Source organism: Ammodytes marinus, assembly GCF_949987685.1.
Source record: "Ammodytes marinus genome assembly, chromosome: 9".
NCBI lineage: Eukaryota > Metazoa > Chordata > Actinopteri > Uranoscopiformes > Ammodytidae > Ammodytes > Ammodytes marinus.
In genome coordinates, this window is record NC_137213.1 from 423,844 (window position 1) to 442,397 (window position 18,554).

The 18,554-nt window shown below is 40.9% G+C and overlaps 1 protein-coding gene across 1 annotated transcript in view; it reads right to left on the minus strand.

The window, feature by feature from the left end:
- The window catches only part of paxip1 (PAX interacting (with transcription-activation domain) protein 1), a 148,903-nt gene that overhangs the window by 42,923 nt on the left and 87,426 nt on the right, over positions 1-18,554 (minus strand). The window contains exons 10-14 of the mRNA XM_080033474.1: positions 13,711-13,805; positions 3,874-3,969; positions 1,631-1,768; positions 1,340-1,461; positions 582-766 (exon numbers count right to left, since the gene is read on the minus strand). Of these exons, the coding sequence (XP_079889600.1) occupies positions 582-766; positions 1,340-1,461; positions 1,631-1,768; positions 3,874-3,969; positions 13,711-13,805 (636 nt within the window). The remainder of the gene's footprint in view (positions 1-581; positions 767-1,339; positions 1,462-1,630; positions 1,769-3,873; positions 3,970-13,710; positions 13,806-18,554) is intronic.

Below are 18,554 nucleotides of genomic sequence, written 5' to 3' on the forward strand. Positions count from 1 at the left end.
CTTTAAAATTATAGACCGCTCATTTCTTTGCAAGTGGGCAAACTTACAAAATCGGTGAGGGATCAAATACTTATTTCCTCCACTGTACATTCAAGCCCGAAAATGACACATGCTTCACCCAGAAGATAATAAGACGATGTACAAGAGGCATCATTGTGGAAAATAATTAAGGCTTTTTCCATTGATTATTGAGAAGGGTATGAATAATTTTGGACATGCCACTTTTTGTTCAAATGTAAATAAAAGCTGAACATTTTTTTTTCGTCTTATTATTTTCTGGGATATGTATATATACACAGTCAAGCCCAAAGTGATTCATACCCCTGGCAAATTTTTTTATCCAACCAGCAAGCTTTTTCTTGATTGGAAATGACAGAGGCTTCACACACAAGCCCGACATTATTAGAAGAGGTGTGCTCACCTCTGGTTCTAGATGGACCAGAGTCGAGGAAGTGTAAGGCACTGCATGGCACGCAAGCTAGTCAAATGAACTAGACTTTAGCTGTTAATCGTGCTTCGACCAGGTACGATTGCCTAGTGTGAGGGCGCACTTTATCAAGGTTTATTTCAGCCGTACATACCTAACAGGTTCTGGACCAGCTGTGGGTTAGGCACCAGTGCTTCAGGATGTGTGTAGATTGAGTATCTGCTGTGCTGAATCTGTCTCAAAGCTTCAAAGTTGCCCAGCAGTATATCACACAGCCACTGTGCATTCACACATGGGATCTTCCACTCCTTGGCCTTCTCATATTTAAGCCCATTGGGTCTAAAGAGAGAAAAGCAAGACGACCATATCAACAACGCTGGTCATGCATGGGCAAATAAGTCTGGCTGGCAGAATACATGTAGACCAGATGGTGCAAAACCAAACATTTGATACACAAGGCATTTATTGTACGCAACAGGGTTGTCTTATTTCAGATGGTTTTGTCTGGGACACCAAATACCCAAATATGTGTGCACAAAACACTGAAAAAGTGTTGCAATTGCAATTTTATTTGTGAATAGATTTTCATTTACATCTTCAGTTCGATGTCCCCTGTGCCCCAATGAATGCATGGCTCAATATGTAACAGTCAAACTAATCCTAAATTATAGTTTGTTTCCTAGACTGGGCTAGAGCATCACTACTTTAACTGGGCTTTTCAGCCTTAAAATCATCATACAGCTGCCTGGGCAGCTGTTTGACTTGTGCACCAGGTGGACAAACCATTGACATGGTAGTTAAAACCCTGGGACCGATAGGCTGCATAGTGTTTATCCAAAATTGCATTCAATGCATCGTTTAGCCCTAACAACAGGTAGGTCTTTGTTGTGTTTTTGTGGATGACAATCTTACTCTTTACAGATGAGTACAGTGTTACTGCGACACAGATATCCGGTGTATCTGGCACCAGCCAGGTAGGCCATCAACTTTAGGTCATCCCTGTCAGCATCCACAAAACCTGTCATTGATATAATCTGAGAAGACAGACAGCCACAGATTACTAATATTTCAGAAACATACAATGGTAAAAATGTTATGTTTTTTACTGTCAGTGCCCTGATGGAGTACACCAGCAGATTCCAGGCTGGTAAAATACAGAACATGTCTTAAACCAAAATACTTGTTAGTGGGAGTTTGACCTACATGCTGAGAGCAGGGTTTGGCTCCAGGAGGAAAGGCGAAGGGCAGATGCAACGTCCGATGAGGAGGAACCATCCTCTTGCTCTTCAGGACCGTGTTGAGCCAGTGGGCTGTCACACAGCGCTTCCCCTCTCGAAGTGCCTGGTAGTCAAGACACCGCAAACAACAACATTTGGCTTGACACGTTTTTGGCAAATTTAATCAAACAAAATCAAGAAGCATAATAGTTTAACATTGATCAGGCTGTTTGCTCAGCTCCCCTTTCTCCTGAATATAGTTCTGGTCTGATAGAACATCATGGCGTTCAAGAGGAAACTCGGAATGACACCTCCTTCCACCATTGTCACTGTCCCTAAAATGAAAAATTAAATAACTACTGGCCCCCAAGCAGCACCCACCTACGTACTGTTGAACCACAGTTGTTTCCCATGGTGAATTTTACATAAGTTGCATAAACTGAAATACAGACACATGACATCTACTTTATGGATTTTCAACCTATTATCACCAAATGTGTTTGTCGCCTTAAGGGCCTGACCTTTACATGTGTATACAATTAAAGCTAGATGGCTCTTTGCATAATTACGTTGCTTTGAACTATTTATGTATTTTATTTAGGTCACATTCTATTTCCACTTGTGTGTTCTTCATAAACTTCTTTTATGTTATGCTATGTTTTATGAGACATTAAGGGGGTGATCTACTAAGATCTTTACTAAGAATGATTATTGCGTAAGCATTCTAAAAATTTGCACTTTTGGTTTGTGGGCGTTCTGGGAGCAAATATGTTAGAGGAAGTAGATCGAAATGAGGGTTTTGCATGTGTTACTGGTTTCCGTGTTTGGACGGAGAGCAGAGTGACAGCAAGCGCAGAGAGAAATGTAATGCCATGGAATTAGAGGTGTTAATATTACTTTAAGAAACGCAATATGGGAGAGTATCAGTGAGAAAATAAATTATCTGGGTAAAACAACAAGGACTGATAAAATGAAGAGAATATGGCAGGACATAAGAAGAAGAACGAAAGAAGACAGGGCTCGTAAAACGCCACGTCGGGCAACCGGAGGTTCCGCTGAAATTCTTTAGTAAAAAAAAAAAAAATTGTATTTCCTATTTTATTTTTTTATAGCGCCAAATACAAGTAATCTATCTATGGTCTATTTTCATATATAACTGGTGCTGATTATTAAATTAACGCTTATGTTATTTATCTCATTTTAGTGCGCGTAGTGTCTGCTGCGTTGCATCTCTCCTCCTCTCCGTTTTGTGAAGGGGGGGCGGGGCACACACACACACACACACGGCACAACACCGATGGGCAAAATTTTTTGTATAGGTAAAAATCGACTTCAGGCAAGTAGAATTCAGACCCACTTGCCCGAGCGGGCAAGTGAAAAAAAACCTTAGCGTTGAGCCCTGGAATATCGTATAAATAAAGCCTTGCCAAATAAAACAGGTTGTACAGTTGCTCCTGTTGGAAACAGCAACCGAGTGAAAGCCCTGTTTAGCTTCATTCAGTGCGTGCCAAGTGCGCACCTGCCCATGCTGCGTGACATAATATTAAGGACTTGGGAAAGTAGGATACAACTTACAAACTGCTGGGAGAGACGCCAGCAGAAATAGTTATAGTGCGCTGGAACGACACAGATGCTAGGAAATGCCTTTTGACACAGCAGGTATTGTGTGAGTCTTTTTTTTGTGAGTGGCTACAAATAAACCCTAACTCATCCAAAAGCTCCAAAATGGCATTGCTGGATGAGAGATATGTCTGGATTATTTGTGTTTTTGTCAATCCAAAACATAACACAAGAAGAAAAAAAACTTTCATCAGTTGTCTTTTATGTCTCCACCTCATCACAATAACTGCAGCTGTCTGTATGCAACAGTTTAACACCTGCTTTTCAAACGTATTAAATAAAGACACAATCACAATGACAGCAATTATTTTCAGGTTTTGTAAATCACAGTGCGTGTGCTAAATAAACCTTTTTGCATTTACTCCTTCCATATTTTGCGCACTCGGGAAGAGACACCTGATTTTGCATATTCATTGAGGCAAACATACTCAATGAACAGCGAGTGTTATTTGACACGTAATCCTCAGTGCACACCCGTTAGTAGATCAGCTTAAACATTTTACTTTTATTATTTTTTTGCTGGGGAAATTCCGTTTGCACAACGTTTAGTAGATCCACCCCTAAGACATTTAATACTTGCATTGCCTACGTCTGCTCTAATAGCCTTACCTGTACATACATGTTGCTGACTTGACTCTCACACAACAGATGTGTGCAGCGGCTGGTCAGGCTGGCATCAACAGCACCTCCACATGCCTGGATCACCTGTGGGAGGCATTCAGCAAACATGAACTAATCCACAACATTTTTAACTGTTTTTTTTATTTCATTTTGAATTCTTAATTCCAAGCACTATATTAAATGGTAAATGAACTTGACTTATATAGCGCTTTTTAGCCGATTTTCTCAGCCCCAAAGCATTTTACATTTTTTACCACATTCACCCATTCAGACACACACTCATACACAGATGGCAGTAGCTGCCATGCAAGGCGCTCTCTGAACAATCGGGGGCAATGTGGGGTTCAGTGTCTTGTCCAGGGACACTTCTACATGTGGCGGGTAGGCGGGGGATCGAACCTCCGACCCTGCAATCCAATGGACTTGCCACTGCCGCCCCTATCTCTGTATCTGTGCTAAATTGATGCAGCGAGCCCCGGCATCCGGCAAAAATAGAAGCAGTGCGTATTCCACCGGATAGCTGGAGTAGCAAATTTGGGTGTACTTGACAGCATCCATTTTCCCTTCAACCCTGACCATTTTCAGTCCCATCTGGGGCCTGTTTCAGGTAGCTGGTTTTGAGGCAACCCAGAGAGGCAACCCAGAGTTTGTTCGCTCTGAGTTAGTGGAAACTCTCGGTTTTCCGTTTCAGGAAGCAGGTTCAGCGCAACCGAGAGTCAGTTACAACATACGCTGTGGGTCTAACCTGCTCGGGAGGTGGTTAGACATACCCTGAGTTGTTACGCTGCAAATCCGACTGAAGAAAGAGTCACTGTCACAACGCGTCCCTGTACAATTTAAAGCTAAATCACTCCATAGAAATGACATCGGCATTATGATGATTTTACTTTTGATCGATCAGTTATCTGATAAGTAGCCTTTTTCCCAGCCCTCGTGTCGTTAATATAGGCAGCCACCTTACACATCGTGAACATGCTCTACATTCAAATTAATAGAGCTAATTGTACTGTATGTATATAATTATTTTTTTTATTATCAGGAGTTTTTTAACGTCTGTGCCACTTTATTTGAGAAGTGGGAGGAGCAAGCATTTGTTTCTCCTGTTTCCATGGTGAATCATGTTATCAGCGATCCATTGACGATGGCTTTTACGCACGCGCTCAACCCAGAGTAAACACACTCAGAGTTGATTGACCCAATGCTGATCCACTGTTCTGAAACCGATAACCCAGAGTTGCTTATCTCTGAGTTGAGCAACTCAGAGCGCAGGATTAAACCCAGAGTTTGTAAACCCTGCTACCTGAAACAGGCCTCTGAAGATAAACACTTCCAAAACATAATGCTGACACCACCAAGCTTCACTGAAACAAAACAGGTATTGGAGTTCAGTCCGAAAAGTGAAATTTTAGTCTCATCTGACCATATAATCTTTTACCAGATGGCATCAGAATCTTAATGTGAATTTTATAAACTCATTGTGACACTTTTTCAGAAGATGCTTCTTATTTGCCACCCTGCCATACAGGCCAGAGTTCTGCCATAAACTTCACTTTTAACTCCTTTAAAAAGGAATAGTTCAACATTTAAATCTTTTTCAAGATTTGCCTACATCTCCCGCTCAATACAAGGCGACAGAAACCTTCCCTTTACATGGTTCCTACAGCTTAATGCAAGTTCAATTTAAGACTTTTTAAGACCTTTTTAATGCCACTTGAAATGAAATTTAAGACCAACGACGCAATCAACAGAAAAGGAAAAAGGTATTGTCTCGGTGTTCAGACATCACAGTAACTCTGCTTTCAGCGTAGACGTCATTATCTGTATCTGTTCAACCAACAAAATAATCTGTATATGTATCTGTATTCGGATATGAAGGCGGAAATGGCCGAGGCTTATGTCTGATTTTTTTTTTTTTTGCAATTATTGTCCCTTCAGTGCATCAAATTGATTTAATATTGGCATATAATTAATTATGAGATACAGTTCTATCCATACTGTACTTTCATCTGTTTCTCTCTCTCTCATAAGTTATATGAACTGTCTGAGCACTATACATCACAGTAATTAACTTTGTCCGTTTTATTTTATTTTTTCATCTCTTTCTCCCTTTTTATTTTTAACTCGACAAAGTTTTATGATATATCGATCCGAGATCTAATCGATCTATTTTGCCCATTTTATTTCCCTCTACTCTATCTCTCCCTTTTTTCCAACTTGGTTCAATGAATAATTACTTTGGATAAGGAAACAGTGTTTAGTGCTCTACAAGTGATCAACGCACAAAGATGATACTTTTTTCAGCATATCTCTTAGTTCTAAACAGACATGAACTAAACAGGCGAAGCGTCACATATCGAATATTTAAAGATCGATTTTGTCTATTTAATGGCATTATACAGCCCGCTGCTTGCTACTAGAGAGACATGGTCCACGTTCAGAGGTTTGAAAGAAATGAAAGGCAGGAAGGGCTGACGGTGACACGGGCTGCAGAAAATTCCAGCGAAGAGACGGCGGGTAACGGAGCCATGCAGCCGGTCTTTCTCCTCTCCGCCACGGCAGCGGAGATGAACAGCTGATTGGTGCAACTATAGTTAAGGCAGCACGCGCTGCGTCAATTTAGCGCTTAATAAATAAATATTTGTTCCCCGAATATAACGAGACTATTCGGGAAGTAAAACTATTCGGATCGATCTCATTATCCGTGCTTTTCCGATTAGCCTACACTTGTTCGGATTCGGGCTCATCCCTAGTAGGCGTGCAACCGAACATTGTCTGGAGATTTGGTGCTGCTGTCCCGGTTGTTGATATCGGAGGTGGAGCATGGAGGGGTGGAGGCGGTAGAAACGAGAGTAGAACAGAACTGGGAAATACCTGGCGTTTGTTGACAGCTTGATTTTGAGGCTTTGTGTTTCGCGCTGTGCATGTACACCGTGCCTCGTATAAATTGCCAGGTACCGGTTTCAGCCAGGCAGAAAAATCCTTTGTTGGATAGCCAAGTTTCGTTGAATTTACACTTTCCCATGATGCGCGCCGACTGCTACTCATGCTGCTACTGCTACCTGAATGACGTGCGTCTGCTCTGAGTCACGGCCGCAAACAAATGTTTTGTTGGTTCCGCTCTCGTGAAACTATTCGGCAATTTATATATAAAAAAAATTACCCTTTATTTTTAGATTTGAGACCAATCATAAAATCCTACTTACCATGTGTTAACATTTTTAAGACCTTTGAAAGATGGATTTAAGACTTTTTAATGCTAATTAAGGCCTTATTTTTAGATTTATGAATTTAAGACTTTTTAAGACTTTTTAAGGATCCGCGGGAACCCTGCTTTAGCTGTGCGTATATTTTTGATAAAGTGAGGGGCATAGGTCGCACTCCTGGGTTATCTTAGCTTCAGCGCCGGTAGCTAAGGGGAGCACAATAGCCTGCCTCTAATGGCCGCAAGAAATAAAACTAACTAAACTAATCACTAAATACTCCTGTGTGCTCGTTGTGACTCGTTTATGTTGCGCTCAGTATTTTTGGCACCTTGTGTCATTTTAGAACCAAATACAAACGGTCAGAGAAAGTTGAGGCGACTATTTGCTTGGCTCTGCATAGGAAACGGCACAGCACGCATGCACAAACTAACACAGATTAGGGCCGTCACTTTTTCCAAAAATTAAGTTCGAACAAATTTTGAATGTGTGTAATTCATTCGAATATATTCGAATATATCCTCCAAGTGTTCTGTCCGAGCCCGGCCCATCATTAACCGTATTTTTTATAGGCCCAAGCCTGATTTTAAAACACTAATTTTTTTTAACAAGTTGGCTGCTATAATTTAAGTTTTAAAACAAAATCCGAGTTGTTGAATGAATGACAGAAATCTGTTCAGAGGAGAACTTAATGAGCGGTGCAACACAGCCTCCGTCAGAACCACATAGGGCACGGAAGTGCTGCAGAGCACTGAGAGCAGCAGTGAGGCTGTCAGCTTCAACAGAAATGACAATCAGGGCGCTTGAAGGCGGTGCTGCCGTAGGAGACACGCCGTGCACTCAGTGTTGACTCTTATAACATTTCAAAAACGGAAGCCCTACCCGGCTCCGTCTCGGGTTCGGGCAGAGAAGCTAATCTCTAACTCACACGGGGCTGTACCTTTCGTAATAGATCCATGAGCTGTACACTGGGCGCTGCTCCTCTCGGCTAAGCTACAGGTGAAGATGCAAATTGACGTCTTTGAAAAGTACCATAGTTCATGCTACTGCGCATATTTTTTGGCAATCGTCCAGGATGGCACTGCTCACTATGGTCCATTTTGGTCGCAAAGCAACAGTTTAACATCATGAGTAACATTAGCTTGGTTTACTGATAGGTCAAACTGATAGAAAAGTTAGGAAGCGCCCTCTGCTGGATCACAAGGAAAACTAATTTGAATGCTTATGAGACTGCAGCAGACTGAACTTTTCACCGCACCTTCGAACGAATATTCGAACTTCGAATAAAAAGTGACAGCCCTAATGCATGGGCTTCAAGAATGTAAAGAAGACGTCTATAGGTGACTATACGGAGCAGAAGAGAGATCGCTTCGAAGATCCAGAACTAGGGGTGGGTAAAAATATCGATTCTCCGATGCATTGCGATTCTCTCTCGAACGATTCCGAATCGATTCATAAAAGTTAATAATATATTCATTAAAAAAAATAAAAAATTGTGCTAATGTTTTATTTGTTACCAGAAATGAAGGCACCTGGTTCTTATGTGTTATTATTGTTCAAAGATGTCATGTGAGAAAGAAAGAAATACTATACATGATTTAAATACATTACATTTAATACAGCACTGTCAATTGTGCTGATGTTATGTTACAATTTCCAAGAGGAGAGAGTTATACCATGGCTGTTTGTTCACAAGGCATAAAATTAAATAGATAATTATTTTAATTAAATTTTAATTATTTTACTCTTTCTTGTGTATTTCTACTTGATACTGAATCGATATCGAAGCATTTCAATCAATATCGAATCGAAATCGAATCGAATCGTGACTTAATGAATCGAAATCGAATCGAATCGTGAGATTCTTGACAATACCCAGCCCTATCCAGAACCGTATCGCCTTGAACCAGAACACGGAGGAGAAACTACATGTTTGGGAAGGTTAGCAGGCGAGGAGAAAGGCATTTCCATTAAAGGCTTCATTCATTTTCATGCAAGAAGTCAGGCATGAGCACATGATGATTCATGTACTCATGCCTGTCTTGATTGATGATTCAAATTGTTTCCGGATCATCCTGCTAAGGGATGCTTAAAAACTTGAAAAAAGCAGTAGTTTTTCACATATTTGATTAATATTGATAGTCTTGCAAATTCATATATTACATAGAAATTTCCCCAGGGGCTCCTAGGCTAAAAGTAAATTATAGACCCTAACGAAACATGCACATTGTTTTTATTTTATCCACCCAGTAATGGTAATTTCACTAAGCCATCCGACTACACTGGCCAGTTTACAAATCAGATTCAGCTTATTTTGTACGTAGTCAAATATATCCTACTATATCCAGTACATAAAATTTAAATCAATTTCATATTATTCTTAAAGGGGTAGTTTGGAATTTTGGACATAGGGCCTCATTTACAAGTAAGCCAGTGTGTTATTTATCATTGGAGAAGTTTTCAACAAATTTCATTCAGTCCTTCAAGTCTTACCCACTCCACAGTACACCCGAGCCAAATCATTTATAGCGCCAGACTGTTGATGTAAATGTCTGTGTTGATAGAATAATGTTAGAAATAAAACTAACCTTGCATCGCATGAACTATCGCATTTTGAGGGACTAGTTTCTCAGCAACTCGTCAGTAACCTAGGTAATATCAGTCCCCTGCTGCCGTAGCCTACTACCAGGAAGTATAATGCTGCTGCTGAGACACAGCAAGTCACTCAAAACTGAAAAGCCATGCAAGGTTGGTGCATGGCATTTCAGTTTTGTATGAAGATTTTCAACATTTCTGGTTGGCTCCTAGGCTCAAATCCTTCAGTAGGTCCTAAGTAGGGATGAACATGACTAGTCGGTCAAACGTTTAAACGTCCGCTGCCTCACTAGTCATAAATACTAGTCGGTAAGTCATTTATTGCCCATCACTTGGGTGTGGGCTAATAAAAGAGGTAGAGATAAATAAAAAGGTGAGAGCAGCGCAAAGCAAAAAGGTTTTCTGTACGGCTGCCTAAAGGTGCGCTGTGATGACTCTCGTTCGTAAGCGTTTTTTTTCTTTTTCTGTCAGCTGTTAAAATGCTGCCTTTACACGCAGTGTTGGAGATGAACCCATAAGCAAACAGTAGCCAACACTAACGTTTAACAAGAAACTTTATAAAGACACATTTAAAATAACTCTGCCCAAACAAAAAGCTCTGACTTGAATAACTTGAGAGAGCGATCGATATGTGTAATCCATCTGGTAAGTTTGTCTGATGAAAGGCCATCTATCTATCTATAAAGCAAGAAACGTCTGTCTGTGTGTGTGTGTGTCTGTCTGTCTGTCTGTGTGTCTGTGGCTCGCATATCTCTCTGAGTTTTAGTCAGATCGGCATGAGCTTCCGGATATTGCTTGAGCACAGAACAAAGGTGTGCATCCTTCATCCTTCATCCTTCATTTTGAAGTTGTAGAAGTTATCATATTTATATCATGCTGGCGAATAGTAGCTTAAGTGCGCACGGAGCCGACTAAACCCCGCCTCCCTCTGACGAGCGGGACACGCACACACACACAGCAGAGCGACACAGCCTTACTTCCTCAACAACTCCTCACCTGCTCCACCTGTCCGTTTTAGTGGTAAAGACTGCACTTCACGCTATTTTCACTGTAATAATACAGCACGGTCTCGGATGCTTCCACAAAATGTTTTATATCCGTTTAAAATCTAAACTGAAAGCCCGAGCGCGACCGCGCGCGCACACAAGTCCACTCCCACACACCGAGCGCGCGTGCGCGCACACGAGTCACACACACACAGCTGCACACACACACACAGCTTCCTGCTACTGACACGTTAACGTTAATTAACAGCACGGTCTCGGATGCGGACGCCCGCGCGCGCACACACACAGCTGACTGCTACTGACACGGTAACGTTACAGTTTTTGCCTAATGCTTAAACACTAAAAGTGGTTGCTATGCCCAAAGCATCACAACCTCTAACTTTTGCGACCATGCCCTAAACACAAGCACCAACCCTACAAACACAATAAGTGCTTTGCACTGTGTTTGAAATTCTCCAACACACTTCTTGCAAAACACTACAAACTGTTTTTTACATAAGACACATTGTTCCAAAATTAAATCTCATGCAATCATTGGGAAAACACATCTATTTAAAATGCAAAACACAACTAAAATTAGAAAAGCACACAGACTTACAAACATGAAAAATAAAAAAAATAAAGCTAATTGAATACCAATCAGTGAGAGCCTTAGCATTACAAATATACCTCAGGTGAGCTCAGCTCCTTTGTGAGACAGTACAAGAGTCAGGGGAAGAGGACAAGAGAGAGAGGCAGGAGGACGAGGACAAAGAAGGCAAAAGACAGAGACAGAGTCACTATAGTGGACCATGTTATAGATCATGGCCTAACAATATAGGAGCCTGGGCAGGGAGTCCAGCTCAACTACACAGTAGCTCCATAATTACTGTAAGACATTTAGACTGGATATCAGGAATATTTTCGCTGTTGGTTCTCAAAGGATGACATTGCATGTGATGTCGATGAGGCGATGTGGCCAGACACAAACAGGAGGCGGTATCCATAAAAGGATTCATAATAATCCACCCTCCCCATTCCTTACAACACTTTTTTTTACTGTAATTGTTTCAGAGTTCATAGAGACGCACTGAATTGCTTGTTGAACTGCGATCCTACCTATTTGTTGTGTTTTTTCCTTTTTTTGGCAAAAACCACGAAATTACAATATAAACTTTTTTTCAGAAGCTTTTCTATATTTTTCATGTGTATAAATGAAAATATAGTGGATCGATCTTTCCAAAAAGAGGTTCTTCAAGAGGTTGGATACGGCTAACAAGGCGGTATTTCCCCCGTTGCTTGGCAAGGGAGGACATTGCCTGTGATGTTGATGAGGTGATGTGGTCAGATGCCAACAGGAGACAGGATCCATAGCCTAAATGTATTCCAATCATTCCCCTACAACACTATTATTTGTAGAACATTCTAGTTTTTTTACATTCTAGACATTCTAGAACATTTTTGTGTGTCTTTGTGTTTGTTTTTTTTTACTTTTGCAAAAACCTGAAATGGCAAAATAAAATAAAAGATCTGAAGCGTTTACATTTTGTTTTCATGTGTCTAGATCAACTGTAGTATATCAATCTTTCACCAAAAAAATCTGTATGAAAAACCATCCAAAGTACTGAATACAGATGTGTTTTGCATAAAGCCCATCTGTGTGTTGTTGCTGCTAGGAAAGAGTAATTCAAAGGTGCATGTGTGTATTGTTTTGATGCTAAAAACAGTTTTGAGATGGGATTGTTAGGTTTTGTTTCAAGAGTTTCATTTTACCGTATAAATTAGAAATTTATCTCCATGTGCTTTGTCCTATTCGGCCTGTGTGTTAAGTTTTGACACAGTGGGCCAAAGTCTTCAACATGTGTGTAAGCAATCGGCAAAAACTGTAATTGACAGTTATCCAAACTCTGTCTTATCTTTCAAATACCTAACAGTAATGGAAATGGGGTTGACAATGTTGTCATGGCGTGCTGCATAGACTCCTTTTATACACAGTGCAGCCATTTACTACATAGACAACTGATTGTAAATTTGAGTGCATTGTGCAGTATGGATGGCAGTTTGCAGGGTGCCATAATATCAGATTGTATAGGTAACACCTGTACAGCTCGATTCTTCTTTAGGCTTCAACACTTAATTAATTAACACATTTTCTGTTTCATTTCACTTAACAAAACACATGGAATTAGTTTGTGGTTTTCTTTACACAATACACTAAGGAATGTTGCCCTACTCTATAGCCAACTTCTACAAAGTAACTTACTGATAATAAACTTTAACAGTGTAAAATTAGCCATCAATGATAGCAGCCAAATGTACTGTTTAATATGTTTCTTTGTTTACCTGCTTCCTACGGGCACTGCACTAGTTATATTAATAATAAACAGCGCCACACATTAAATCAGCATTTACATTAACGGCTTGGTAATTGTCTAGAAGAATTTTAAGGCCTAAGGGCTCCTAAAGCATTTACAATTTTCTAGTTTGTCACAGATTTTTTAATAGACTAGTCGAGTAGTCTAAAATAAAACTTCTGTTTAAACGTTAGGGAAATTAGTCGCTACATGCATAAGTAAGTAAGTAAGCTTTATTTATAGAGCGCCCTTCACAGACCAGGGTCACAAGGCACTTCACAAATCTTAACACATTTTATACACACACTCAAACACCGATGGCAGTAGCTGCCATGCAAGGCGCTTTCTGAACCATCGGGAGCAATTTGGGGTTCAGTGTCTTGCCCAGGGACACTTCGACATGTGGCGGGTAGGCGGGGAATCGAACCTCCGACCCTGCACTCCAGAGGCGATCTCCCTACCCACTTCGCCACTGCCGCCCCTAAGGAGGGTCCAGGTAACAGTAATTCTGAACAAGCACAATAAGCCACTAAATGGGACAATCTCTGATCGTCCCCAACATTTTTTCTATCGTCCCGGGACGACATAAGTCTTGAGACCTGATTTAACCACTCATGAGACAAGCGGCTGGTCATGTATCCCAAGCAGTTTTAAATAAAAACTTAATTTTCCTGCTGAAGGAAGTCTTACCCTTTTCCATGTGGCCAAGAGTTGTTTGTCAGCCATTTGTTCTGGATAGTCAGCAATTGCAAACACACAGCCAAGCAGGAAGCCATCCTGTGGAACTGAAAATTAGAATAGAAAACAGCTGCAGGTTAATTCCATCTATGAGGGAAAAAAAGAGTAATAGTAGCCGTGGACCAATGTTTATGAAACTACTACAGTGCCAATTCTAGTTGGCGCTAAAATTGTCAATTGCCTGTTTCAGTGGCTTCAAGCTAAGGGTGATTTTGTTTCATTAAATTGGTTAACAGGGCTCCAGAGTGCGCCTGTTGAAGGCGCACATGCGCCCTTAATTTTCTGGAGTTCGCCTAGATATTTTTACTGGTCGCACCAGTGCACCTGAAATTTATCATGTCATATTAAATGTAATATTGGGTGTAGTGCTGCATAATAAATAGAATCGCAATCACGATGTGAGCTAGTGCAATTACATAACCGCACAAATGGCTGCGACTTATTGTTAATATATGTGCGCGCGTGTCTGTAAACGTTCCAACCGCTCCTCTCGTCTTTTAGGTAGCGCCCCTCGGCTCCTCTGACAGTGTGTTTGCGTGTGTTTGTGTATATGGACAGGCACATGCACAGTGTGCGCGTGCATATACACATACACCGACCGTTGAGTAAAACAAACAAACATGGACGCCGACGGGCAGCAGCAGCCAGGCCAACGCTGAAACAAACGCACCGTCTGCTATATAGGGATATGTAGAATTCAGGTACGGCAACGTTGAACAGATAGAAGTGCTGTTTAAAACTTGAAAAGTAATAGTCGCAACATCACGTGGCGACCGGTGGCAACCTTTAAAAATAGGTCCATGGTGGCAGTCTATCAACAACACATGAGACAGCGCAGAGAAAAGAAAGATGAATGCAGGGCTGCCCCCTGAACGTCGATGATTTGAATCATCAGTTGGGAACCCCCACAGTCGACGTAGATTCTTCAAGTCGAACCATATTTATTTATTTTTTTTAGTCATTGTACATTATAATAAAAGAGAATAGAAGAACAAAACACTGACGTTATCATGCCAGGGCAATAGGTGGCGCATCAGGTCAAATGCCATAGAAGAAGAGTGTCGAATTGATTCTGCTCTGCTATGTGCTGTAGTAAAGATAGGTCACCTTGGAAACAATTAAGCCCCGGTAGACCGTGAGAAACTCGTCTTCTTTTCTCATGCGACTCGGGCAGGATTATAACGATTATTTCGGTCAATATTGATATCACAATATTTTACCACGATTATTCAGTACTTTTAGTGAGTAAAATATTTGTATTGGATTGTCACGTAAACACATCTCTACATCAAAGTTCCTCAAGGCGAAGAAGATCAAGGTGCTCCGGGAATGGCCAGCCCAGTCACCAGACATGAACATCATTGAGCATGTCTGGGGTAGAATGAAAGAGGAAGCATGGAAGACCAAACCAAAGAATCTTGATGAGCTCTGGGAGGCATGTAAGACTGCTTTCTTTGCTATTCCTGATGACTTCATCAATAAATTGTATGAATCATTGTCGAACCGCATGGATCCTTCAAGCTCATGGAAGTCATACAAGATATTAAAGCTCCCATATTATACACTTTTCGGTACTATTATACACCAAATTATATGGTCTTAGTGGTTCCTAATACGTTTTTCTTTAATTGTTTGCTGAAAAAAACTTTCAGATAATTTATTGTACTATGCTGATGTTCAGCTAATCTCACAATGGCCTATTTTTTAAAAAGAGCTGCAGCTCCCCTCGTAAATATATAATCTTTGAGCTCCTCCCGCCCCCTGTCCGGAAGCGAAGCCAGATACGCCTCGCCCTCTGTCTGTCAGGGCCGTGGACCAATAAGAAATAGGGGTGTGGGCTGCACAGTGGAAGCTTCTGGCTTTCCGGTTTGTGAGGTCAGAAACGAGGAGAATTCTGACTGGAGTATATTGGGGGGGAGGGGTGGGGGTTTCAGAAAGGGGGAGAGTGAGGGCGCACTCACACTAGTGCCGTTTGCCTGTTCCGTGCTCAGCACGATTCAGCACGATTCCCCCCCCCTCCCCACTCCCCCCGCAGGCCCGTGCTCACACTGCTCGTGGCCTGGGCACACTTGCACCTTGCCTACGTCACCGTGCACGTTTAGGATTTGGAGCTTAGTCTACTTGTAGGCTATACGACTGTTTGTGAATATTTTCATCCGGCCAAATTTGCATCAAATATTCCACTTCCACATTAGAGCAACGAGAATCCTTAAGCTATTGTTTTTTTTTAAATGTAGTCTTGACGTAATAGGTCGCGGTGAACAGTCTCATATTTGTGCAGCACGCTGTTTATTATTAATATAACGGCCCGTCATCAGACCATATGTATCCGGATGGTTTTGTACACATCGATCGCTCCATCAAATCCAAGTCAGAACTTTTTGTATGGGCAGAGATCGTTTTTTTAAGTGTCTTTATAAAGTTTCTTGTTAAACCTTAGTGTAGGCTACTGTTTCCTTATCACCGGGCTGCGGTGTGTTGTTTTGGGTGCGTCTCCACCGCCATGCGTAAATGCAGTTATGACAGCTGACGGGAGGAAAAAGAAAAAAAATCATCTGACGAACGTGAGTAAACACGAAAACCTTTTTGCTGTGCTTTCTGAGCCGACCTAATTAGCTCTCTCCCTCTTTTATTAGCCCACACCTAGGCTTACACACACGTTAATTCTCACACATTATAGCTACAAGTCCAAGTGGTGGGCAATTCTGGTGCCGACTAGTAAGGCAGCGGACGTTAACGGACAATGCATCCTTAATAAATTCACGTCAGGAACGCCGCCTGTGCGCTTGCTTGTGCGCGTGTCATCTCATTAGCATCTGTACTTTGGCCACGGCACACCTCTCCCAGGTGTGCCGTGGCCAAGGGGCTGTTCCGTGCTGGAATACGGATGGCGTGGTCACACTAGCCAAACGTTCTAGACTTTAGTATGCTAATGAGCTTTGGCACGGGGCCGCGGCCCTAGTGTGAGTGGCCCCTGAGAAAAGGAGAGATTGTTATTTTTTAAAATATTTTGGCAGTTTCTAGGCACACCGTGGACCCATGGATATGTTAGAACACATTTAAAAAGTGCATTTAGCATAATATGTGACCTTTAAATATGGATCTCACAGCACCACTACTTAATTCACTGATGTTATGCAACATATTTTTGTATTTGTATAATAAGTAAATTATTTGTTAAATTTTCACATTACTCTCTGTAGGTGACAAGACTTTTGTCTTGCCAAAATCTGACCTTTCTGTGTTCATTAAATTATAAATATTTCTGCAGTAAAGGAAATTTATTTTAGTTTATTAAACATAATTTGGGAGGGTTTTAGCTTTCATATGAGCCATTTTTTTAAACCAATGGATTAATTAAAAGTCAGTTTATAAGCTGTTGTTTCTACAAAATTGTGACAAGACTTTTGTCCGGGATTGTAGTTAATTTTGGGCAAATAACTATTTTCATTATAGAGGAGTCAGCAGAGATGGAGGAGGAAAAATCAGAGGGATCAGATGTAGAAGGGGCTGTGGTGAAAATGGGTCAAAATCCCTTTTCCTAAAGGAATGTCTGAAGGATTTCACATGGCGTTGCAAAATAAAAAAAACACAATGAATTGTATCATCTGTTGTCAGTGTGGTCCAAAACATGCTGACAATACAATATCAGTAGGCCTAATATAGTTTAAATTGGGAAACATTTGAATAGATGTGTTGCAGGTCTAATTAAGGTGTGCCCCTAAATTTTCTGCTTGCGCCCCTAAACATTCTGAGTTAGGAGCGCCAGTGCTCCTAGTAAAAAAGCTTAGTCTGGAGCCCTGCAACAGAGCACTGCTTTAACTTTTCCTTGTGCTATATTTATGTTAAATAACACATCTTTGCAGACAAATAAGGTGTTTAGTAACATGACCTCATTGCATTCCCTAGAAGCAAAATATAAACTATTTTACTCCATTAATTGTACCTGCATGATGGATGGGTATAAAACTTGATTTTGAACTAAATAAAATTGTGCCCAAAATGTATAACTAAAATAATTATACTAGGAACTGCGCTTTGTCAAAATGAATATGTACCTATATGGCTCTACCATGCCAGAATTTAATTTGAAAGGACGGACACAGGAAGTGGCAGGTAAAATTCAGCAAAAGTTCCCTTTCTACGTGAACTAGTTCAAAGTTCAGTTCACACACATTAACATGAACTAGTTCAGTTCATAGTTCTTAATTCAAAATGTTGAACTAAGTTCACAGTTCAAAAATTAAATAGTTCAATATGTTGCTGCAAGATATTATTTTTTTAAATTATTGCCACAGCCCATATAGAACCACAGGCAGCAATTATTGAATCAGTTTTAACACTGAAACTATGCATCAGATTTCATCTTCGTATCAAATTGTAAACAAGGGTTTACATCAGCATTGAGGGGACAGCCCTCAGAATACTGGCATGTCCCCATTGTTGCTTTAACTCTTTGTTGACGCCCATTTAGTCCACAGAAGCCTTGACCCCTACAGCATATTCTCAAAAACATGAGGAAAAACTTGCTGCTTTAATGGTCTTTTTAATGAGGAATTATTAAAACAAAAACAGGACAGTAGTCCTTAAGGTGCAAATGTTTTTCCATTTTAATAATTTTCCAAACCTGGAAACAATTCACATCAAATTCCATTTCAGTCCGAACCTAAAAAAAGCAATACTGGTAAAATATGCCTTCCTTTGTTTTGCCTCCATGCTTCGCATTTTGTTGTGTTTTGTCCCCCGCTGAAGGCAGCGCTGCCCCCCGCGGTTAGGGATAGGGATAGGGATAGGGC